At 36.0% G+C, this 25,576-nt stretch overlaps 1 protein-coding gene across 1 annotated transcript in view; it reads right to left on the bottom strand.

Moving 5' to 3' along the window:
* Positions 1-25,576, bottom strand: part of LOC106877835 (DNA polymerase subunit gamma-1-like) — a 43,513-nt gene that overhangs the window by 3,103 nt on the left and 14,834 nt on the right. Inside the window, exons 4-21 of the mRNA XM_089349770.1 lie at positions 25,237-25,395; positions 24,167-24,307; positions 22,153-22,232; positions 21,286-21,468; positions 19,496-19,571; positions 18,507-18,625; positions 15,620-15,919; positions 14,926-15,079; positions 13,050-13,145; positions 11,398-11,558; positions 10,605-10,658; positions 8,968-9,085; positions 7,176-7,311; positions 6,449-6,555; positions 5,648-5,787; positions 4,569-4,598; positions 3,599-3,713; positions 1,215-1,466 (exon numbers count right to left, since the gene is read on the bottom strand). Of these exons, the coding sequence (XP_089205896.1) occupies positions 1,215-1,466; positions 3,599-3,713; positions 4,569-4,598; positions 5,648-5,787; positions 6,449-6,555; positions 7,176-7,311; positions 8,968-9,085; positions 10,605-10,658; positions 11,398-11,558; positions 13,050-13,145; positions 14,926-15,079; positions 15,620-15,919; positions 18,507-18,625; positions 19,496-19,571; positions 21,286-21,468; positions 22,153-22,232; positions 24,167-24,307; positions 25,237-25,395 (2,421 nt within the window). The remainder of the gene's footprint in view (positions 1-1,214; positions 1,467-3,598; positions 3,714-4,568; positions 4,599-5,647; positions 5,788-6,448; positions 6,556-7,175; positions 7,312-8,967; positions 9,086-10,604; positions 10,659-11,397; positions 11,559-13,049; positions 13,146-14,925; positions 15,080-15,619; positions 15,920-18,506; positions 18,626-19,495; positions 19,572-21,285; positions 21,469-22,152; positions 22,233-24,166; positions 24,308-25,236; positions 25,396-25,576) is intronic.

Genomic DNA, 25,576 nt, shown 5'->3' with positions numbered 1-25,576 from the left:
CTGGGGTCGATTCATTCAACTAAAAGTTTTTTGAGGTGGTGCCCCAGCATGGCCTCAGTCTAATGACTGAAACAAGTAAAATATGAATGAAATACAGGTGCTTGTACATTAGAAATTATACATGTTTATTAAGAGTGTACTGTGCAAGGTACAGTAAACTGGTGGCTGTGGGAATTTGAAATCCTTGCTTGTAAACTAGAGCATATTGTAAGAAGTTTTGCCTCTTCAAATGTGCACCATTAATGGTTTATTAGTTAACTAGTTGACTAATAGTATGGTTTCAAATTTTGGCACAAGGCCAGCAAGTCTGGGTGAGAGAGTAAGTTGATTGTATGAACCCCAGTGCTCAACTGGTACAGATTTTATTGACCCCAAAAGGATGAAAGGCAAAGTCGACCTTAGTGGAATTTGAAGTCAGATCATAAAGACAGATGAATTTCTTATTTCTTTACTGCCCACAAGGGGCTAAACATAGAGAGGACAAACAAGGGATTAAGTCGATTACATCGACCCCAGTGCGTAACTGGTATTTAATTTATTGACCCTGAAAGGATGAAAGGCAAAGTCGACCTCGGCGGAATTTGAACTCAGAACGTAGCGGCAGACGAAATACAGCTAAGTATTTTGCCCGGCATGCTAACGTTTCTGCCAGCTCGCCGATGAATTTCTACTAAGTGTTTTGACAGGCATGCTAATGATTCTGCCAGCTCTCCACCCACCTTGTTTTTAGTTGACTAATAATAATGAAAAGAAATTGAATAGGTCAAGTATATCTTTCTTATTGGCAAAATTACCCTCTCAAGATACATGTTTCAATACATGGTTTTATAACAAGAGCCAGTGCCGCTGGACTGTGCAGGTGGCACGTAAAATACACCATTTTGAGCGTGGCTGTTGCCAGTACTGCCTGACTGGCCTTCGTGCTGGTGGCACATAAAAGCACCCTCTACACTCTCGGAGTGGTTGGCATTAGGAAGGGCATCCAGCTGTAGAAACTCTGCCAGATCAGATTGGAGCCTGGTGCAGCCATCTGGTTCACCAGTCCTCAGTCAAATCGTCCAACACATGCTAGCATGGAAAGTGGACGTTAAATGATGATGAACCTTGCAAAAATAAAAAAAGCAAAATCACTTTTTATAGTATTACTGTAAAGTTGGTGTTATACTTGTAATGTTTTAGTTTGAAATGAGAGAAGGAAATGTTTCAAAGCAAACCTGTGGTAAATCTGGAATTCCTAGTTTGTGTGCACACATGCAGCGTGTAAAGAGATTGGTGATTTGCAGTGCTAAAGCTGCCCGATAGCGATCTTCTCGGCGTACCAGGTAACGTACTTCATCATGAATACTAATGGAAAAACGACCATCAATTGAATACTCTTCCAGAAGCCATTTCATGGAGACTAGCATCAAATGAAGATAATCGACAGCTGAACTTTGAACTGCCCAGTTGATCCGGCTGTTCATAAACTTGAGAAGAGAAAACAAGAGGCTAAGACAGTTTTAAACAAATAATGGAATTAATGTTATATTGAATTATTTCTTATGATTACAATCAATACCAATATAACTTTGTATTATATCTTATCTTTGTCTTATTACATACATTTCAATTACCTTATATGTGAATCAGGGATGTCTTAGCTACATTATAAGCCCTGGGAAAATGAATGTATTGGGCCCTGCAGTACTTATTACAACAAGCAACAGAATACAGAGTTTCTGTGGATTTGTCTAGCTCTAAGTTTTATTTATCATTTCAGCATTGCCATTCTCCTTCAGCCAAGAACTATCTAACTTACCTTATTATAGAAACAAAAAAAACACACCAGCATAGATTGTATGGGTCTGAAATTTTTAGGATATTTTAATACTGTGAATTTTGGTTCACTTTTCAACACAAATTATGAAGTTGAAACAGAATATATAAATTAAGCAACATGTAACATGGAATGTTTAAGAGAACATGTATAGCTTCTAGAAAGGTTTGAATTCATGAATTTTGAGGCCACAAATCCTTACTTACTTAGACTTTTATCTCAATAAAAATGATTTTGAGATTTTCAAATTTATATTGAGAGATCACCAATAGAGTTAAGTGTAATATGTTGTTTAATCTCAGGCCAACCCTGATCATGCAGTTATGACCAACTTGTCTTTTTCTTAAGACATAGTAATGCTATTTAAGGGAGATTTGACAATTATTTCCAGTAGGATGAAAAACTGCATAGAGGGTCTTTGATGGCTTGTGTAAATGAAGTGATTTTCTGGTTTTGTTTCATGTAGCATGGTACTGAATCCAAGCAGAGATTCAAATTCATCATACAAGAATACAATTTAGACTTATATTCTCTCCACTGTAAATTCTATTTCTCTAACCCCAGAGATTCTGATGTGGCCACCACTAAAATATATAAACATATAAAAATCATCATCATTTGGCAACTCCAGTCAAAAATGACCTCACAACTTATCAGAGCTCACGAAACGGCACTGTCACACCAAGGTCTTGAATGTTTTTCCCAAATCTCTCGTGGTAACCTCTGGATAAGAGATTTGCAACTTTTCCCAGTAGCTGACCAAGGTCTCCAAAGGACAGATGATGATTCTAACTCATCTTTTCCCTAAAGCAGTACCCAGCAAAATGCACTTTTGTTGTCTCTCTGTTTACGAGTGGGAAAGTCCCTTGAATTTCTTTTTGTGTTAGATGTATTTTCCACAAAAGATTTTATACTTCTTGTAGAAATTAAGTGAACAACCATCTGATCATTTCTGAAGCTTTGAAGAAAATGTTCATGTTTCTGAACTGGCACAATAAAACACAAAAGATATTGATTTTACAAATCAACTTAAATTCTACAACATCCACTGGTCTTGAAAAACCATGAATCAGTGCCTGGAGAATTTTGTGGCAGCTGCTGATTGATAGTAGTGCAGCATCTGCTATCCAAACATTGGCCAATTTGTTGTAAGTTGACCATGTTATTGCCTTCCAGGTGAGAACATCTTTTCTGAGTTCATCACACATAAGGTATTTAAAGTGATAAATGGCAAGATAGTGTAGAAAAGACATGTCCAGATTGTCATACTGTACATCCATACAATTCATCACTACATGTCAGATTGTGCAGTGTGGTTTACAGCTACACTGAAGGATGGAATAAATGGAACAACTGCTTACTACATGTGTGCCATAGGCCTGCACAATTAGAGCTGACTTGGGGTTATGTAACCTCATTAACCCTTAAATTGTAGGGAAAAAAAGGTTGCATGAATGTGTGTCAAACAGGTGAAAAACAACCAATATCTTTCTCTTGAAAGCATTTTTTATATTTAATATTGTCAGTCTCTCACACAATAAAATTTACTATCTCACTATCAAAAGGTGGCATGAAATATTCACTTTCCTTGATGATAACCACATCTATGTAAAATTTTTGAAACATCAATTGACCATATCCACTATACTCTAATGAAACATTAATTGATGTCTGCTGTTTAAGGGTTAATAGATAAAATCTGTAGATTCAAGGGTTAAGACTTATTTGAACTCAAAATAGCATTTCTATTGTTTCTGCTAGAATAAGGAAAACCATATTTACATCCCCAGAAACTTGCTTTGGTTCTAATGCTTCACTGATTCGACAGCCCAAAACTGGAGTCACTGGTTGAGCATCCCTGGCAATTTCCTCTAATTTGTTAAACATGAAGCTTTCACTGAAACATAAACAGTTAGAAGTCTAGTTAAGAAACTGGCAATCCATATTAGTACAATTTTCACATTAAGCTATAGAGAAAACACTTAACCAAGGTGCCATTGTGGGACTGCGACCCAAAACCATGTGGTTGTCAAGCGTACTTCATAACCATACTACTATAATGGTGAATGCGTGTGTGTGTGTGAGTGCTTACATTGTGACCTACAATCAGCATTCTCTGTTGTCATTTCCCAGTCAACAAATCAAATGATAGCTCTGGGCTTTCACAGACATGCAGTGGTATGAAAACCTTTGCCTGAACAACTGGCAAGGGTTAGCAACAGAAGGGGTATCTGGCTGTAAAACAATATGTATTTGTATGTTGAATAACTTAATGATGTCATAAATAGAAATCACTAAAATAGGTAAAGGGGCAGATATTAATGACTAAAACGCCCCAGCATGCTACAGTCTAATGACTGAAACAAGTATATGAATAAACATGCTGGCATGGAAAAACCCAAACATAAAAATAAACAAATTTGTATTGGTTTTTTTTTGTTGCTTAGTCCCAAAAAGGAAGAAAGAACTAGACTTGTTATTAGGATTTCCAGGAATAGTGGGAGGAAGTTACCTGCAGACAAGAGGCATGAACTGGCATTATACAGAGCAAGGGATTATTTAGTCTACTACCTAACAAGAGTGAAGGATTAGGTCCACTGCCCAAGAACAAAAATAATCCTTCTGATTATTAACTTCCATACATTTTTCATCAACCAAATGAAAATAAACAAATAGTCACACTAACATGCTAGCTCAAAGTAAGTTACCAACAACAACAAAAGCAGCAAGAAAAGAATCTAGAGATACATACCTGCCTCCAACCCAACTTCCAGTCTCAGGGCTGAAATAAGAAATAAATAAAACTATTAAAAATTAACTCATGTTAAATTTACTTTCTCTCTCTGATATATATATATATATATATATATTGTTCAAATTTATAGAAAAACTAAAGACAAAGACAGGTGTAGCAACAACAAGAAAGTGTATTAGTTTGACACAAAGTTTTCATCGTTCTCAAAACAATCATGGAGATCTTGTGCAAATGAAACCTGAGTGTCTTTTTGGTCAGCTAAAAGCAATTTTGGCACAAACTTGGCAGACATGCATCTCGTACCCAAATCTTCAGTGATAATGAACTGAACCGTAACTAATCTGCACATCCTCTGATAACTCACAGATGGTGATTCAACGATTTCCACTCACAGCTGCACACTCATCTGCGATGTTTTTCTCAGTTCTATTGGTTGTGGGTCTCTCAGAACGTTTGTCACTATCAACATTTTTTCAGCCATCTTGGAAATGTCTGAACCACTCATGTGGCTCATACACTCCTCTCCATACACTTTCTGCAACTTTGCATAGATCTCTGAGCAAGTATAACCATGACAACTTTCTCAAAAGGAACTCAGCCACTTTGCCTCTGTGAGGCCCAATGCTCAAAAGGAACTTAGCCACTTTGCCTCCATGAGCCTCAACACTCAAAAGGTGCTCTTTATGTGCCACCAGCATTAGCCATGACTACGATTTCACATGGCTAGCCGGGTCTTCTCAAGCACAGCATATTGCCAAAGGTCTCAGTCAACTGTGAGGACAGTCACACGTTTACTTTGCCTCTGTGAGGCTCAAAGTTCGAAGATCATGCTTCACCACTTCGTCCCACGTCTTCCTGGGTCTATCTCTACCACAGGTTCCCTCTGTAGTTAGAGATCGGCACTTCTTTACACAGCCAGCTGTCCTCGTCCATATAATTGACTAAGTCCTTGAAGACGGTAAGTACCCAGCATTACCACAGTTGAAAGACAAATTAATAAACGATTTTCTTTTTTTAAATCAACTTTTACAAGAACAATAAAGGATTTTTCAGTCAGAAGAATAAAATTTACTTACTCTCTATTTCCTTTTGTAGCTGTAAACAACTTCTTAATCTTAGACTGTGATTCACGATAGCTTAACCGGTGGTTAAACTGTAACAAGAGCTGTTCTGCAAATTTATGACCAGCTCCATAGATCCGGCTATAGTTGAAAACCTGAAACAGCCAACAACAATGACAAATATTAAGACACTTCGTATCTACTTAAAAATTGTTAGTGCTAGTCAGGTTTTAAAATACACACTCATCGAGTTGGGAGCCACAACAGGAGTACTGTTCCTACATCTGAGATATTGAGACAGCTATGCATGCACATGCACGCACCCACCCACACACACACAAAAGTCATTCTGGAATACATTAACAAAGAAAGGTCACCCAACTGATTGGTATGAAGTTGCTCACTGACGCATTCCTGCTTCTGTCCTATGGAAATGCTGTCTCCTCTCTTTGCTTTTTCTCTCTCTCTCTCTCTCTCTCTCTCTCTCTCTCTCTATATATATATATATATATATATATATATATAAATACATTTCTAAATCTCTGAGAGAGATTTATGCAGTAGTGATGTGATAAAGTAGTTGTATGCTGTCAACTTAATGTGACAGTCCCATGAAGGGAATAATACTACTGCTATTTAGCCCTAGGAGGCAGCACCACCACTTAGCTAAGCCTGCATCATTAAATGTTCACTCTTCCTGCTCAAATGGGTCAGGCAGAATTTGTTGAGGTAGATTTTCTACAGCTGGACTATCTTTTAAAAAAATGTAAAAATCTGAAATTCAAAGAAAAAATATGGATAAAAATGATGCATTACCTTGGCATGGTCTCGGCTGATACCAACCAATTCTGCAGTTTTGCTGTGCATGTCTGTTCCTTCAGATTTTTTACCTTGCAGTGTCATCCAACTTAAGGCAGTGCAGCCTACAAACAGTGAAGAATAAAGATAGGAGATTCAAGCCTAAAAATGTCACTTTAAGCATCCTGATTTTTAGAGTATACTCGTTAGTCATCATAGATACTTCTATCGTATAAGCTTACTTGATAAGGGTTGGCAGGGCTATGAAACAAGTGATTTATAGTTAGACATAAAAAGCTTCATCATAGATACTTTTATGATATAAGTTTATTTGATAAGGATTGGTAGGGCTATGAAACAAAGTTAATCATAATAATATTCTGATAGGCACAGGCATGGCTGTTCGGCTATAGAGTTGTTTCAAGTTCTATCTCACTGAGTGACATCGCAAATGAGTGTCTTTCTACAATAGCTATGAGTTGACCAATGCTGTGAGAGTGGTATCAATAAATGGAAACAGTATGGAAGACCAGTAGAATAATGGAATCATTTCCTCAAAAACAGGTAAGGGTTGATGACTGGAAGGGTATTTGGCCATAAAATGCTACTTCAAATAAGTCTCCATCCAACCCATGCAACCATGGAAAACTAGACATAAAATGAACAAAGATACCATCATTTATTTAGTTCTTTGAGACATAATACAGAAAAGAAAGAACAAAAGAACTCAACAAATTGCTCTTACCATGCAACTGAGTGAAAAAGGAATCCCCAATTAGAGATGCTAACCACAGCTCCTGAGAATCCACATCAGCACCAACAAAGCAATACCCAGGTGGTGATTGCACCATTCCTTTTAGTTCACTTCCAATACGATCTTTCTGAAACATTTAAATGAGAACTAAATTCATTAGCAGCAAGTTATTTTTTTCTAACGATTTCAAGGATATAATTTTGAAAAACAACTCTGGATCATAAAAAATAATCAATGCCGACTAATATAAGGACATCCTTCTTATACCAGCCCACTGTGACCACCTCTAGGTCTATGATACAAACTTCCTGCTTTAAAGTGACCTTAGTTAAAACCTTCCATCAAAATGCCATGTCAGTTTATGTTCCAGATACAAAGTTATTTAACTAAATTCTTCATTATTTTCAGAAGTAATTGAAGCAAAAGCAATGTATTTCATCATCATCATCATCATCATCATCATCATCGTTTAACGTCCGCTTTTCATGCTAGCATGGGTTGGACGATTTGACTGAGGACTAGTGAAACCGGATGGCAACACCAGGCTCCAGTCTGATTTGGCAGAGTTTCTACAGCTGGATGCCCTTCCTAACGCCAACCAGCTGTAATAATAAATGTAATAATAAAATGTAATAATAAATGTAATAATAAAAGGGTTAAATAAAATGGATCTAGCAACTTAACATCAAAACTATACATTCTAACAGGCCAAGAGTTGTAATATATCTAGTCTGTGAGCCTAAATATTTATCTTTTTCCTTCCTTCAATTCCTTTTCTTTTTCCTTCCTTCAAATCTATATTCATTCTTATAGATGAAGGTATGGCTGTATGGTTAAGGAGTTTACTTCACAACCACATGGTTTTCGGCTCATTTCTGCTGCATGGAACTATGAAACCTTAAGCAGCCTAATGCTTTGTGAATGAAACTCATGCTCACTCTCATATAATGTGAAGTGACAATGTATCTTCTCTACAGCAAGAAATCTGTTCCTGTCCTTTCTATCACACCTCTTAACACCTAGTATATAACTGCCTCCTTCTCTACTGCACTCTCACTCAGGAATGTCTTTAGTCTTGCTAGTTACATGGTGACCTCACTAATGCTGGTGCAATGAAAACAGCAACCAGTACATTCAATAAAATGGTTGGCATTAGGAAGATCATCTTGCCATAGAAACCATGTTGAAGTACACAGTGAAGCATTATGCAATCCTCCAACTTGTCACACCCTGTTGAACCATCCAGCCCATGACAGCATAGTATATGGATATTGCAAGACAATAATAATGATGATAAATACATACACACACACGTGTGTGTGTGTGTGTTTGTGTGTGTGTGTGTTTGTGTGTGTGTTTGTGTGTGTGTGTCGGTGTCTTGATATTGCTGATGTTGAAGTGTAAAAAACCAGTATCAATGCTTAGGTAGCAGTGTCATTATTGGTGTCTGCCACAAAAGCATATCCAGCTGTTGAGTATTTCATCACATGTGGAGCCTGGTGTAGCCATCTGGTTTCACCAGTCTTCAGTCAAATCGTCCAATCCATGCTAGCATGGAAAGCAGACGTTAAACGATGATGATGATGAAAGACCGAGGAAATAAGTATTTTACTTGTAAACAAGTAAGGGCTGGCAAAAGGATGGACACCTGACTTTAGAATACTGCCTGAACAGGTTTCATCCAACCCATGCCAGCATGGAAACAACAACATAAAACTGATGATGAAAATGATGATTAAAACTAGAAGCTACTACTTGTAAAATGAAATCAAAAGATACATACAAAAACGTTGCTGGCTGTCAGCCATGTTGGTTCAACAGCACGTCGAGTAACAGTACCGACTGGAATAATCCGAGGTACAATGGCACCATACTGCTTAACAACTGAATATTCTTTGTTCCTTTAATGAACATATAAAATTTAAAATATCAATTAAAAGCAGAAATATAATAACGGTAGTTTGTTTCAAAGGAAATCATCTTACTCCCCCCCCAAAAAAGGGTTGGGGAGGCTGAGTGGTGGGGAACTACTGGCTACTACTAACTAGTTGAAAATATGAGGTCAAACTCTGCCCTTGGTAGTGATTTATAGCAAGACATATAAAAAGCTTCACTTTCTTTTTTCATCAATGTAATTCAATTCAATAATAGAGCTTGATATTAACCACAAATTGAAGGTGTCAAGCTGGCAGAATCGCTAGCACGCCGAGAGAAATGCTTAGCGGTATTTCGTCTGTCTTTATGTTCTGAGTTCAAATTCCACCGAGGTCGACTTTGCCTTTCATCCTTTCGGGGTCGATAAATTAAGTACCAGTTGCATACTGGGGTCGATCTAATCAACTGGCCCCTCCCCCCAAAATTTCGGGCCTTGTGCCTAGAGTAGAAAAGGATATTAACCACAAATCTGGAATCAAAATGATAATGACTCTGAAATTCATGTACAATCTTGCTGTAGCTTGACAACTTTTGTTGAATATTTCATAGTAACATTAACTATTTTCAATAAATGTATTTCCTAATGCTTTATCGAAGGTTAAATTAAACCTGCAGATAATATATATGATAAAAAGAAAAGAGCAATGTCTATAGACCCTCATTTAAACATCTCAAATTATTATGGCAAAAAACAGAGTGATAGATTAAGTACCAAACTTTAAGATATGTACAAGGGTCACTTTGATCAATTAAACCCTTCAAGGCAGTGCCCCAGCATGGCAATAGTCTGGTGAGAAAAGAGTATGTATATATTTAATGGCTCTTGTGTTAATTTTAGAAAATGAGGGTTATAGCTGTTTGATAAGAGGAGGACTGAAAACTTGATGGGGATGCTGGAGTGGAGGAATCAGTAGAATGGCTGGCAAGGGCGAATGGAGTGTGGTGGTACGGGCATGTGTTGAGGAGGGATGAAGAGCATGTTGTGAGGAGGATGCTAGAGTTTGAGGTGAATGGACGGCAAAAGTGAGGTAGACCGAGGAAAATGTGGAAGGGACAGGTGGAGGGGGAGATTGAGGGGGGTGGGGGATTGAGAATGGAGGATGCCTAAAACTGAGCAAAATGGCAAGATGGTGTAAGGATGGTTGCTATGGCATTGTGGTAGATCCTGCCACCCCGGTTAACGGGGACAAAACCTGAATTCAAAATGATGGATGGAAGGATGGATATGGACTAGTTGATTTTATACACACATACATAAGTAAAGACATCTACTAGAGTGGCCTAAGCTAAAAAAATAAATAAATAAATAAATAAAAAACAGAACAAGCCCTAGAAGTCAAACTATACATATACTGCTAGTGATTACACCAAGTGAAATCTGAACAAATTCAATTATCAAAAGACTCTAAAAATGTTTCACTAGTTTCTTAACTACACAGGCATGCCTGTGTAATTAAAATAAAATTCAATTTGTTAGAGACCTACCTAATAACTGCAGGAGGAAGTTCACTGTGCTTTGCCCAAACAACCATTTGTGACCTAATAAGCCAAAAATAAAAATTATAACAATTTATATTCCCTTTTCCACAGAAGAGTTCTTAGACAAGTTCTTTGGGTAGATTTGTAATGAGAATTGAAAGAATCTAACATTTCTTCTTCCAAGAGAGAGAGAATATAGAGAAATGTCATGAATATCTAAGTAGATGGTTCTAATAGAGCACTATTTTTCACTGTTTTCCCAATTTTAAATGGAATGCAAATTGCTCCATCAAACTTGCTTGATGCATAGTCCTCAGGACCAAGTTCTCTCAAGAAGCAACAAACCTCAATAAATATTGGAACAAGAATAATATGTAGTTGGTTACAAAATTGTGATTAAAATTTTATTATTTTATAAAGACAAACTTTATTACATTTCTTTTCTATAAATGGCTTTTCTAAATAGTTAGAGGTAACTGACATAACAGTATTTCCATTCATCTACCATTATTGGTGAATTTGATTTGTGAAACTAAATTTTCTTGGATTTGTTGTAATTATTTTTCCCAACTCTTCTCTGCTCTGTCACTTCATCTTTTACCATACAATCTACAACTATGAGATACCTCCCTTGAAAAGTGTATGAGTACCGTTCGTAGGCTGATATGTAAGACAGGTGGTTACACATAAGACAGGTGGTAACCTATAATTAAACAACAATAAAACCAGTAATTACACTGTTAACTCCTAAATTAATTAAATATAAATTATTCAATGGTTCAAAAATAAATTTATTTACTCAATTCTTTTCTGGTTATTCTTCCAGTAAGAGCACAACTTGCTAATAAGGAGCACAGCATTAGCATAATCACCACCAGCAGAAGCCCTTAATGTGCCATCTGTAACTTTCTTTAAGTAATCCTTTGCCAATATATTTCCCACTCTTTTATTCTTACCATCCTACGTATACAAAAGAAAGAAACCAATGATAAGGACAAAAAATATTTAATCAATGAAGAAAAAACAAAAGTGAAATAGCCAAGGTTGTATAAGCAAATGAAGGAGTTTATATATATAGTTGCTTGACATGTTAGAAAAAAATGCAATCAGATCTCCCTCAAACCACATTTTATTGTTTTAAATAAAGGATACATTGGATATTTTTTTTTTCCAAAAAGATGAAAGGTAAAGTTGACTTCAGCAGGATTTGAACTCAGAGTGACCAGAGTGCCTGAATTCTGCCACATGAAAAAACACTGGTGATGGTGTCATGTAAAAAGCACCCAGTACACTCTGTAAAGTGGATGGCATTAGGAAGGTTACCTAGCTGTAGAAACCAAGCCAAAACAGACTATGAAACCTGGTGTGGCCTCTGGCCTTGCCAGCTCCAGTCAAGCTGTCCAACCCATGCCAGAATGGAAAATGGATGTTGAATGATGATATATATATATATATATATATAGCAGGATGGTCACAGGTGGAATGCCTTTGACCATAGATATGCCCAATCTGTTCAACAACAACTTAATTTAGTTTTGTTTACACCTACATAACCACAACTATGATTTAGATATATCCAATTTATCTTGCAGGTATTGTTTGCAACAGTCTATATTTAAATCAAATATACATATTTTCTTCAGGTCCTTCCATTGCTCATTAATTCTGTAATGAGCCATTAATCTCAAAGCGTATCAGCCAGATGTTGGTGCAGCCATCTCTCTAGCCATTAATCCTGGATTTTTTGATAGATCAAAGGTGAGCAGATTGAGAAGATGACTGTTCATGACTACATAGGTACCTAAAACAGTTAGCAAAAGCATGGTATATGATACCGAGCTAATTCTCACTACTGTATACCTGTGAGACATGGAGAGTGTATGAATGCTATGCCAAAAAACTAAACCACTTCCACATGAACTGCTTGAGAAAGCTGTTGAAAACTACCTAGCAAGGCAAGATCCCAGAAATAGAGGTCCTCTCTTGAGCTGATCTTCCAAACACAGTGCTGAGGAGAGGGCAACTCAGGTGTGCAGGCCACCTTGCTTGAATGCCTGACACACAACTCATCCTGCTTGGCAAAAATGCACCAACAGACATTCTACCTACTACAAACAGAACAAGATTACAAAGAAAACATGAACTGCACAAATCCAGAGCCAACTCCTTGCCTTCAGTCCCAGCAGACCACCAGAGCCTTCTGAGCATGCATTGGACTGATTTGCTACAGCAGACACACTGTGACCTATTTTCTCCCATGTGATGTCCAAGTTCATTGTCGACATAGACAGACAAACTAATAACTCACTCATGAGTCACAATTAGCTATATTGAACTTGATCATAGCTTGAACATGAATCTCTTTGAACAATCAGATTTGACACCAGACTAAACAAACATCTAAAACTGTCAAGCAAAATGCAAGTCTAAATTATCTTGAAAAATAATTACTTTGTGTGGAATTTTAAAGAAATAAACTGGAATATTTTCAATAATGAAAGGCCCTTCTCCAGTGTGGTATGCAGGATGACTGTTTCTGTCATAATTCTGTAAAGAAACAAAGAAATATATGTACTTGATATATTGAAGTAGATTATAGTTTCTAAAGACTGCATGTGTCACCAAGTGAGTTCATAGAGAAGAATAAAATGACATTCATTAAAGCTGAAATCACTAAAATGTATGCTAACATAACAGGTATATAAAAGTGTTCAATAAATAATTAAGTTTTAAATGAAAATAGTCACTAATGGTGGTTGACATCTTTTGCAATGATTTCATAACTGATATTTAAAAGAAAAAAGATTTTACTCCAAAAAAGGCTTCACCACAGTTAGACTAAGGCTGGAAGAAATAAATTAAAAGATACTATTGCTAGGAATGTCATAAGCCAATCTCAAGTCAAAGTCTTCTATGAGGTTATAAGGTTATAGTACCAATAAAAGATCTTCTTCGGTTATAAATGTACCTAGAAAGTTCCCCTCTGATGTACAACTCCAAGCAAGTTTATGAAAGACCAGCAGTCTCTCATACATACCAGCCTCCTCTCTCCAAGACACCAATGTTATCCAAAGGAAAGGCAAAGACTGGTACAGTTTGGCATCAGTGACACCACAATTCATTTCTACAGCTGAGTAAACTGGAGCAATGTGAAATAAAGTGTCTTGCTCAAGAACACAGTACACAGCCTGGTCTGGAAATCAAACTCACCATCTCATGACTATGAGCCTGTCGCTCTAACCACCGAGCCATGCACCTCCACCAATAGTTTAGTGGATAAAGCATGGAGTGCAACGTCATAGATTCTGAGTTCATAAGGTGAGATGTGATTGCGTGGTAAGAAATTTGCTTCCCAATCACATGGCTTTGGATTCAGTCCTGCTGCATGGTACCTTGGACCAACCAATGCCTGTCAGTGAATCTGGTAGAATGGAAACTGAAAGAAGCCCATGATAAGTGTGTGGGGGTGGTGGGGGTGCGCACGCATATTTCCCGGTCTTGACATAACAAGATTGTTGTAAATTAAAGTCATTCATTTCCAATATCCTGCAAAAACATGTCAGGCCATGGTGAAATAAATAAATTGCTTGGAAACAGGTAATGGAGTTGGCAGCAGGAAGAGCATCCAGCCAGTGAAAAATCTGCTTCAATAAACTCCATTTGACTTACATGTGCATGGAAAAGTGGATTTTAAAAAGTAGATGATGATATGATTTCCAAAGCAAGTATTTTATAGCACCTCTAAGAAGTGTTTATTGTGTGAAACAGTTTTCAATGCTACCTATCATCTTCATCATCATTTAATGTCCATTTTCCATGCTGGTATGGGTTGGACAGTTTGACAGAAGCTGGCCAGGCCAAGAGGCTGCACCAGGCTCCATTGTCTGTTCTGGCACAGTTTCTATGGCTAGATGCCCTTCCTAACATCAACCACTCCACAGACTCTACTGGGTGTTTTTTATGTGGCACCAGTACTGGCATCAACTCTGCTGTGACAGACAAGCCTTCCTGAGTACAGCAAGGCACCAGATATCTCGTCCCTTTGTTATCTCCTACATAAAGCTCAGTATCTTTAGATCAGCCTTCAATATTTCGTCCCATGTCTTCCTGGATCTCTCTCTTCTACAAGCTTCATTCACTTTAAGTGATTGGTACTTCTGTATGCAACTGTCAAAGCAATATTAGAATTGTCTAAAAGAGAAAAGTCTTTCTCATGTACAGAATTGAGAACTATGTCAGTGTTTTAAAGAGTTCCTGCAGCTAAAAGTATCATTTATCAAATGTGTGGGGAAAAAAGAAAACTTTCTCTGAGCAAAAAACTCCTTACCTTCGAAAATCCAGCTTTTCGCCAATGTTTGTTTTTCTCTTTGGCATCCATACATTTATCATCACTGTAGTTCATGCAGGAATGAATATTCTCTTTTAACACTGTGGATGATGCAGAAGTCTTGGACATGTTGTTACACAGTTGAAGAAATTGCCTAAAATTCAATTTTAAAAGTGATTACAAAAACAACAAATAAAATTAAACCTTTAGCATTCAGAACTACTCTGTCAAATGTAATGTTTATATTTTTTTATCTTTTACTCGTTTCAGTCATTAGACTGTGGCCATGCTGGGGCACCACCTTTTGGCCAGATATAGCCAGTTTAAACGCTAAAGAGTTTTCAAACAAATTGCTCCTAGGACTTATAATTTTTAAGTCAGGTACTTATTTATTCCATTGTTCTCTTTTGCTGGATCACTAAGTAATGGGGATGTAAACAAACCAGCACTGGGTGTCAAGTGGTGATGAAAACACACACACACAGTGGACTTCCACACAGTTACCATATACATTCACAAGGCAATAGTTATCCCGGGGCTTTAACAGAAGACACTTGTCCAAGGCGCAATGCAATGGGATTGAACCCAAAATCACATGAATGCAAAGCAACTTCTTAACCACTCATCCATGCCTGCAGCTATGTATTTATAAATGAAATATGCTTACAATAAAAGAAAAAGTATTATCACTTACTCAATAGGAAATTTTGGTTCAATATTCCCTTCGTCTTCGTCATTTCCATCTTCAAATTCCTCGTTATCTACAATTAAAACATCAGGACATTCAGCAGATGTATCTTTGGACTGTTGAGAAGGATGAACATGGTCTTTAGGTACAAGATAACCCCATCCATATTTATCATCAAAATGCACAGGATAACCATCCCATGTAAGACGGAGTAATTTTGGTGTGATTCGTAGTTGAGGTGTTATTAGTGATGGTCCTGCCTCCCAGTCAGGCGCATTCATTCGGGGACAAAGTTTCCGATACCACCTGTGAGAACAGAAAAATAAAGCTTAATTACATCAACAATACAACTGAGTGAAAATACCTCATGGGAACATATTGCTTACTCAATACAAATATAATAGGGTCTCATATTCAATATTGAGTTGAAAAATTATAACCAACCAAAATTAACCAAGTAATTACTACACAAAAGTTCCGTCAAGAAAGTTTTAAAATCTTAATTCACTTGTTGCTTCTACTACTTCCTCTACAAACGTTTAACCCTTTCACCGAGAAATTAAATTTCATGTTATTCCAGTAATGAAGTTACATCACCATCATGATGATCATCACCATTTAGCATTTGTTTTCCATGCTGGCATGGGTTGGATAGTTTAACTGGAATTGGTAAGCTAGAGAGCTGCACCAGGCTCCAGTCTGTTTTGGCTTGGATTCTACAGCTGGGTACCCCCACTAATGCCAACAACTCCATAGAGTGTAAATATCTACCAAAAAATAAAATTGTTTTCTTCTGCAGGTCACCATTGCCTCAATAAACTTGACAGATTTCATGTTCAGGAGAAAGAAAAAAAGGTTCTTTACTTCTAAAAAGTTTGAAAACCCCTGATTTAGGATGTATGTGGTTGTAGCAGCAACAGTTTTCTCCTAGATGTGGGAAGTGTATATCCATTGTGGATCACCCTTGAGCTTTGGACTCAACAACTGATGGGGCTGGAATTTGTTAATCTCTTCTCTTTTACTTGTTTCAGTCATTTGACTGCGGCCATGCTGGAGCACTGCCTTTAGTTGAGAAAATCGACCCCAGGACTTATTCTTTGTAAGCCTAGTACTTATTCAATCGGTCTCTTTTTGCCGAACCGTTAAGTTACGGGGACGTAAACACACCAGCATCGGTTGTCAAGCGATGGCGGGGGGACAAACACAGGCACAAAAACATACACACATATATAAATATATATATATATATACCTACATATATACGACGGGCTTCTTTCAGTTTCTGTCTACCAAATCCACTCAAGGCTTTGGTCGGCCCGAGGCTATAGTAGAAGACACTTGCCCAAGGTGCCACGCAGTGCGACTGAACCCGGAACCATGTGGTTGGTAAGCAAGCTACTTACCACACAGCCACTCCTGCGCCTTTGATATTTATTTTTAATTTTTAACTAAATGTATTAAAATCTTTAGAAAGGAATACTGAAAAAGATGAATAGTTCCAATAATTATCAACATTCTAATAGAGGGTGATATTATTAATGTTTTGTAAAGGCTCGGAAACTTTTTAGAAGTAAAGAACCTTTTTTTCTTTATCCTGAACATGAAATCTGTCAAGTTTATTGAGGCAATGGTGACCTGCAGAAGAAAACAATTTATATTTCAGGCTTTACCTTAGGGACCCCCTTATAAACGCTTATGAAATTTATACATAAATATTTGCTTAAAATAACATATATTTTTACATTTATTTATTTAACAGTATTTAACAAATAGGTTTATTGTCAATTAAAAGATTTCGATTAAAAAACATATATAAAATCAAATTGCCCACTATATTGTCAATCCTTTCAACATACAGTATCAATTTTCTAGAATTCCCCACTTCCCATGCATTCCTGGAATCATCAACTTTCAGTTGTTCAAAACGAACACCAACCACATGAATATTATCAATCATGGAAGGCCATGCAAATGTCATTAAGTGGAATCTCTTCTTTTTGTCTAAACAATTAAATAACACATTATTAAATAATCAAATACTTCACGAGTGGAATTCTGCTTTACACACAGCATATAACCTCTTGTAACTTCTTTATTTTTTGGAATTTTCAGAAAAGTTTTACAAATTTGTGCTCCACACTCTGGAATTCATACAACTATGCAATAAAAAAAAAAATAATAAAAATTCTTTTTTAAATTCTAAATTATGATTTAGCTGTTATTTTTAGCACATCTCATGAAATACACATGAAATACATTCGAGTGAGATCGTTGCCAGTGCCGCTGGACTGGCTCCTGTGCAGATGGCACGTAAAATACACCATTTTGAGCATGGCCATTGCCAGTACCGCCTGACTGGCCTTCATGCTGGTGGCACGTAAAAGTACCGACTACACTCTTGGAGTGGTTGGCATTAGGAAAGGGCATCCAGCTGTAGAAACTCTGCCAAATTAGATTGGAGCCTGGTGTAGCCATCTGGTTCGCCAGTCCTTAGTCAAATCGTCCAACCCATGCTAGCATGGAAAGCAGACGTTAAATGATTATGATCACCTTATATTGTCCTCATTTGTTTGTCACTGACATATTGAGGTTTTTCAGTATCTTTCTCCCAATAAACACATTTAATGGTCTATTGCTAGTATTTAAGCCAAAAATTCTGACTGTATTTTAACCTGCTATTTTAAAAATAAAAAAGATTTTTTTTTTTAATTTTGTAAAATTAAAAAAAAATTTTTTTTTTGGCATAGTCATATGAATTTTTGTGTGTAGAACAGATTCTGAAACATTTTCTGAAAATTTCCCCAAATCAAAATGTTATGAGGGATAATATGCCATACATAAAGCAGAATTCTGTCATTTCATGTTTAAAAAAGTAATTTCCAAATTATCTTACTCAGGATATCCTGGTTTGTGAGTGGGCCGTTTGTACAAAGAAGAGGCTGTTGAGAGGATTTTCTGAAACACAGTTTCAAATTCATCATCTGACTCATCAAGACTAACTGAAACTTTTTTCTAAAAAAAGAGAAAAACAAAGAAAATAAATAATGCAACAAATGGCAAAATAAAACTAATAAATTAGTCATAAAAAGCAAATATATCTTTATGGAAAACAGACGTTAAATAAATGATGGTCCTGCCCCATGCTGGGGCAACACCTTGAAGAATTTGGAGTCAAATGTATTGATCCCAGTACTTATTATTTTCATTTTTAAAGCCTGATACTTATTCTATCAGAGCAAATCAACCCCAGTACTTATTCTAATGGTCTCTTTTGCCGAACCGCTAAGTTACAGGGACATAAACACACCAGCATCGGTTGTCAAGCGATGGTGGGGGGACAAACACAAACACACAAATATATAATTTGCAGTCCATGGGAAGAGCCGTTTTAACGATGCGTCCTACCCAGCTCTTCGAAACGCCGGTGTTAAAACGGGGGTAGCTGATGAAGGAAAATGTTCTCTATGTGGCTTGTGTGTTTTCTGTACTCTGATTATCATTATTTTCTTGTCTACGTTTTGTTTGCAATGTCCTGTACCCAGATATGCACCTATACATACAGGTGGATGTCGGTATGCACATACCTGTACGTATATATGCATATACTCATTTACTATTTGTTTTTATATATATATATATATATATATACAACGGGCTTCATTCAGTTTCCATCTACCAAATCATCCACTCACAAGGCTTTGGTTGGCCTGAAGCTATAGTAGAAGATACTTGCCCAAGGTGCCATGCTGGGGCACTGCATTGAAGAATTTATTTTAGCTGAATAAATCGACCGCAGTCCTTATTTGTTTTTAAAGCCTGGTACTTATTCTAACGGTCTCTTTTGCCAAACTTCTATGTTTTATATATATGACAATTACTTACCTTAGCTGGAAGTTTCTTCATTTTAAATTTTGCAACAGACCAATCTAAATCCCACAGCCAAATATCATCTTTATATCTATGTTAATGAAAGAAGATAAAAAACAAAATTTACAAACTTACATAGCAATGTAAAGTTGTGTGTATAAAAGTATAAAGTTATCTATAGACTTAAACCAATATTCAGTTTAACATAACTACATGGCAATCGGGTGCCTTTAATTGCATGTACTCCATTGCAAGAACTTGGGGGTAGATTTTCAATCTAAAAGTAACTCTCTGTTTTACCCATCAGCTTCATGCGTCTTGGAAAAATTCATGGGTGCTGCCTTCTACCTTTACTGACTATATTATTGTTTAGGTAATTCTCTGCTGAGTCTTCCAGAGATGCTTCCAGCCACCTCAGTCCTCCATACATCTTGTTAACTTGTCAGGAGTTTCTAGTGCTACATCTTCCTTTAGAGTAGTCACAGGAAAACTGCAACCTGCGGGGCATGTGTAACAACTAACTTGAATTTTTTTTTAGTAATGCAGCCCACCTGCTGATAAGACATGTCTCATGCAGGTCACTTCCCAAAGAGGGTTGTCCAAGCCTGCTTTAGAACATTCATATATGTTGGCATGGGATGCTCTTTCCTTTGACATTATGTTGGTTTCCATAGCACCAGCTGCCTGTCAGGCTGGAAACTCCTGGTGTCTCTGACAATAACAACATAGCCTTATTCTTCTGATAGTTTTTTTCACTCAAACCTAGCTACCTCCAATACATACAATTGTTACTAACAAGCTTTGACAAAGGCAGGTTAAAAAAAATAATACAATAGTTAAATTAGGGTTAACATATAGAAAGCATAAAAAAAATCTGACAAGAAATAAATATGTAAGTAGAAAACAAACAATATGAGTCTATTATTAATTACATTTGTATTTTTCCAGCAAGTATGGATGACAACTCCAGTTATGTTTTATTCTTATTCTGACCTTCTCTGCAAAGCATAACATTTATTTATCTGCATTAAACATGTTAACACCTAAGCACCTACTGCTTTTCATGTAGCTACAATCTTTAAATTACAAATTTTATACCATTAACCTTGTTTAAAAAAACCACCAATACCAATACCAACCGCCATAACAAGAGAATGAATGAGCCTCTTGTTGATCGCTCAACCTACTAGAAATAGCAGTCAAATCTCACTCATATCAGATCCTACTGTCTGAGAGAAAACTGAGTGAACAAGGGAGCCTTTATGTGGTTGCTCAATTTGTTAGAAACAATAACCAAATCTCTCTCATATCACACTTGAGTGTTTTAAAAAAAAAAACACATTTGACAGTATAGTGTTAGATTGACAAAACAAACACCTTTGATCATGAGTGACTCAAGGTTAAACAACAACAAAGTCAAACTGGATAATGTAGTTCTAGATAGGCATAGGCAACCTTCTTCAAGAAGTGAGCCACATGAAACATGGCTGAGCATTAGGCGGGCCACACTATTAAAGAAATTCAAGGTAATTTTTTGTTGATATGCCATTCATAAAGTCTCAGGAGCTGCAGTTTGCTCATGACTGTTCTAGATATATAAACTTGAAGAATATAAAATGGATGGTCATTGCTAGAATATCTTCTGTTCAATCAGAACTGAGGAGGGGGGCAAAACAACAGCATCCATAAGAAGAAACACCAAAACATAGCCAAACAAATCTAAAGATATAGTTTTCAATAACACAACTTTGTTGACTTAACATTTTTTAAAACAGATTGTAAAAAAACAAAAGAAGATAAATAACCTATTATTATGCAAAAGTTCACAAGCTGAATCAGCCAGCTGGATTAACAACAATTTCAGCTCTCTCTGATAATCATTATAGCTATCATTAGCTCTCTGTTTGTAGAGTTCCCAGTTTTGATTAATTGGCAGGTAGGCATTGCCCATCTCCAGCATACCAGATAATGTAACAGGATGAGGAAACCTAATAAAAGAAGAAAGTAGTTGTTAAATTATGTACATTTTGTCAGTTGTAAAGCCGATTTCTTTTCTCTTCTACTTTTTTCAGTCACTGGACTATGGCCATACTGAAGTACTACCTTGAAAGCCTTAGTTGAACAAATCAACCCATATACCTATTTTTAAGTCTGGGACTTATTATATCATTCTCTTTTGCAGAACTGCTAATTCATGGGGATGTGAACAAACCAACACCAGTTGTCAAGCAGTGTGTATGTGGGGAGTGGGGTTACAAAAATACACAGATCAATAGTATAAGTACCAGACTTTAATATGAATAAGTACTGAGGTTGATTTGTTAGACTAAAACTCTTCAAAGCAGTGCCCCAGCATGGCCACAATCCAATGACTGACAGGAAAGGCAGTGAAGAGGTAGTGCCATTACCGCATGGTTAGAATACCTCATGGTATTTGTTTCAATAAGGGATGGCAACGGAAAGAACATCCAAATAAAATCCTACTTCAAATAACTCTCTGTTGAAACCAATGACAGTATTGTAAAGAAAATAGATGTTAAACAAATGAATGAGTGGACAACTCCTGATGAACGATTTTAGAAGATATTTTAAATAATTTTAGCTGTAGAAGGAGAATATATAAGTGAACACTTTTATGCAAGGTGCAAAAACAAAATTCTTTTCGTACTAACCGGCTAAGAAATTTGGGCCAAAGTTCTGTGAAAACATCATGTGTAGCAACAACATCTTTGGAACAATATGACATCAAGCTCTAGAAAAGAAAATTTTGATCAAAGAGAATGAAACAAAAATTTAAAAGCTTTCACTACTTTACTATATTGGTCAACTGGTTCCTAAATACAATGACTAATACTAATTAGAAACCAACAGCATTTTCTTGTGATATTAGTGTTTCCATTCAGAAATTCTTGTAGCTGTGTTAGCAAAACAAAATGAAGATCAGAGGTACTATTGCTACTGCTCTACTATAATGCTATTGTATTATGCGCTATTGTGAATATTGGCATCACAGATGGGTAACTCAAAGAATTGCTGCTGTCCCATAGAGATCTATTTGATCAAAATCAACTGATTATCATCATCACCATCATCATTATTTAATGCCCATGTTCCATGCTGGTATGGGTCAGGCAGCGTGACAAAATCCAATGAGCCAAAGATAGCATCATGCTTCTGTGTCTTCTTTGGCTGGTTTCTATGGTTGGATGCCCTTCCTAACACCAAGTACTTTACAGCATATACTAGGTGCTTTTGCTATGCCAGCAGCTCTAGAGAGGCTGCCATGGAGTGTGCAAGACTACAAACTCCAAGGGGGTAACATAAGGTAGGATTTGATGAGTAAAAGTATGAGAGAAAAGGGCCAGAGTAGAACAGGTTTCTTGCTCTAGAGGAGCTACACAACTACTCACATTTTATTAGACAAAGTGGAAGTGATTGGGTGGAGTTGGAAACTGATATAAAAAGTGGTGATGAGGTGCCAGGAAGGGCCTTCAAGGTATGAAGTGAGTAGGAATGACAATCTCTGTAATAAGAACTGTATATTATTTACACCATTTCATGTTTCATTGCCTGAAAATAAATTGCATGCATTCCCAAAGTAGATTTATGGATATTTATTCACTTAACCCATTACCTACCAGTGATCTCATATGAGATCACTTAAAAATTACAAATTTCGTAATTATCTGTCAATATTTACAAATATCTAACCTTTTTGCTATATCTACTAGGTATATTTCTCTGATATTCAAATGAGGTTTGCTAATTTTTCACCCAATATCTCGCTTATTTCTATCTAAAATGTTATTTTGGAATGTTATTTTGATCATTCCAACGTGTTTCTAAGGCTGTTTTATGCTAGAAATCAAAGTTTCATAAAAAAATTCCAGTTAATAGAATTATGGGAGGTAATGGGTTAAGAGTGGATTTTTTCTTAAACCCTATCACTTAACTTATTTTATTATTGTTTATTTTTTGCTTTTTTGAAATGTCTTCAGACTTTTGTGATTTGAGTATCAGAGATTGAAAATCTACCAAATTTTCTTTATATTTAAAACATGTTTAATTTGTAACAGAAAATTTTTAATCCAAATCTCATAAGAGTTAGGGGATTTACAGCTGCAGTCCTTTCCTTTTTGTATATAAATATATTTTGTTTGCATTTCTAATTACATCTGCATACTTAGTAAATTAAAACTGACACACTTTTAAATTTTCACAAAGTGAAACAGCTAATGCTTTCATATGCAAATACAATATATCTATATGCTTCAAATACAAATGAAATACATTTTCTTTGTTTTTTACTTGTTTCAATTGTTGGACTAGAGTACCACCCTGAAGCTGGGGTACCATCTATATATATATATATATATATATATATATATAAAGGACTAAAGCTTTAAATCTTCTAATCCTAATCAGTTTCTCATTAGAATATTTTGAATTAAAAAAATATTTTAAAAAATTTCCTAATAAAAAAAATTAGAGAATTTGAATCTTTGATGCAAGAAAAATATAAAACTTGTAAACCATTAAAAAAAAAAAGACATAAAAAATTTTGAGAGATGTTAGAAAAAAAAATCCATGCTAAAGTATATAAGCCAGCATTTATTCAATTCTGTCTGATCCATAATCAATAAAATACATTAAAAGTCTCAGAAATATTACAATCAATTGACAAACCTGGAAATTCTTTCTCACATCCAGCATAGTTCCATTGATAAAGACATCTCGCTTTGATTTTTCTAAAGGTTCTCCATTGCAATGGAACTGATAAACATCATTCAGGTTGTTCATTGTTCCAACATCCATCCAATTTACATTCTATGAAAAAAAAAAAAGAAAAAAAAAAAACTTCATCATCTTCACCATTTTAACATCCACATTTCCATGCGTGCATGAGTCAAATGGAATTCATTGAGGCAGATTTTTCTACAGCTAGATGCCCTTCCTGTTGCCCACTCTCGTTTGTTTCTAAGAAAGGTAATATGATTAGATATGTTTTTACAGAAGATTGGAAACAAAGAACAGAGCTTGTATGATAGTGACACAGCTTTACAATTGTTACATATTGTCAAGACAAGAAGGCACAAATGCATACACACACACACACACCATCATCATCATTTTAACATCCCCACTTCAATGCTTGCATGGGTTGGGGAGAGTTTATTGAGGCAAATTGTCTATGGCCAGATGCCTTTCCTGTTACCAACCTTCACCTATTTTCCAAGGTAATATTTCCTACAGCCATACATGTCCTCACAGAATATTGGAAATGCATGACACCAATTTACAATTATTACACTTTGTCAAAACAAGAAGGTACAAACACATACACATGCACACACGTATACACACACAAATGCAGATTTCTCTTGCCAGATCCACTCACAAAGCTACTATGGTTTCAGGGTATCCTCTTCCACAGCAGATTAGATCACAGAGATAACAGAATTTGTCAATTACTGCAAAGGGCCTATTTGAACACTTAAAAGTATTTACCATATTTCCTGGTATACAAATGAAATTTTTGGGACCTAAATTTATAGCCAAAAAAAAGGTAAATTGACTTATACAGAATGATTTTTGTGGACCAAAAATTCAATGTGAAATGCAGCAGGATTAGGAAAGATAGTGATGATGTTTGAATATCTCCACTCCATGTTTACACTATATACTGCATTAACTTGTATGCTGAACAATGTGGTATATATTTATATATATATATATAGTTCAAAATATTAACTCACAATTTCTTCATTTCTATATTTTTTGCTTTCTAAATGTTCTCGGACTTTACTTGGAGATGTCGCTTTCTTAGAAGCTTGATACAGAGATCTTTGGAAAGCAGTAAATCCTACTGAAGCAATGTGAAGTGACATGGTATCCAAGAAACGAAGTTTTGTGTCCTGTCAATAAGAAAATTCACTAATATCATGTCCATGTACATAATTCACATTATACAATAATAATAAAAAGAACATTTTCAAAATTGTAACAAAAAAAAAAAACGAAAACAATTTTTGCTAATGAAAATATATGCTAATGCAACACAATAGCCTTTTTTTTTTTTTTACCATTTTACAAACA

The sequence above is a fragment of the Octopus bimaculoides genome, chromosome 3 (assembly GCF_046866305.1).
Source record: "Octopus bimaculoides isolate indiv1 chromosome 3, ASM4686630v1, whole genome shotgun sequence".
In the NCBI taxonomy this organism is placed as follows: Eukaryota; Metazoa; Mollusca; class Cephalopoda; order Octopoda; family Octopodidae; genus Octopus; species Octopus bimaculoides.
This window is presented reverse-complemented; position numbering and strand designations above follow the sequence as displayed.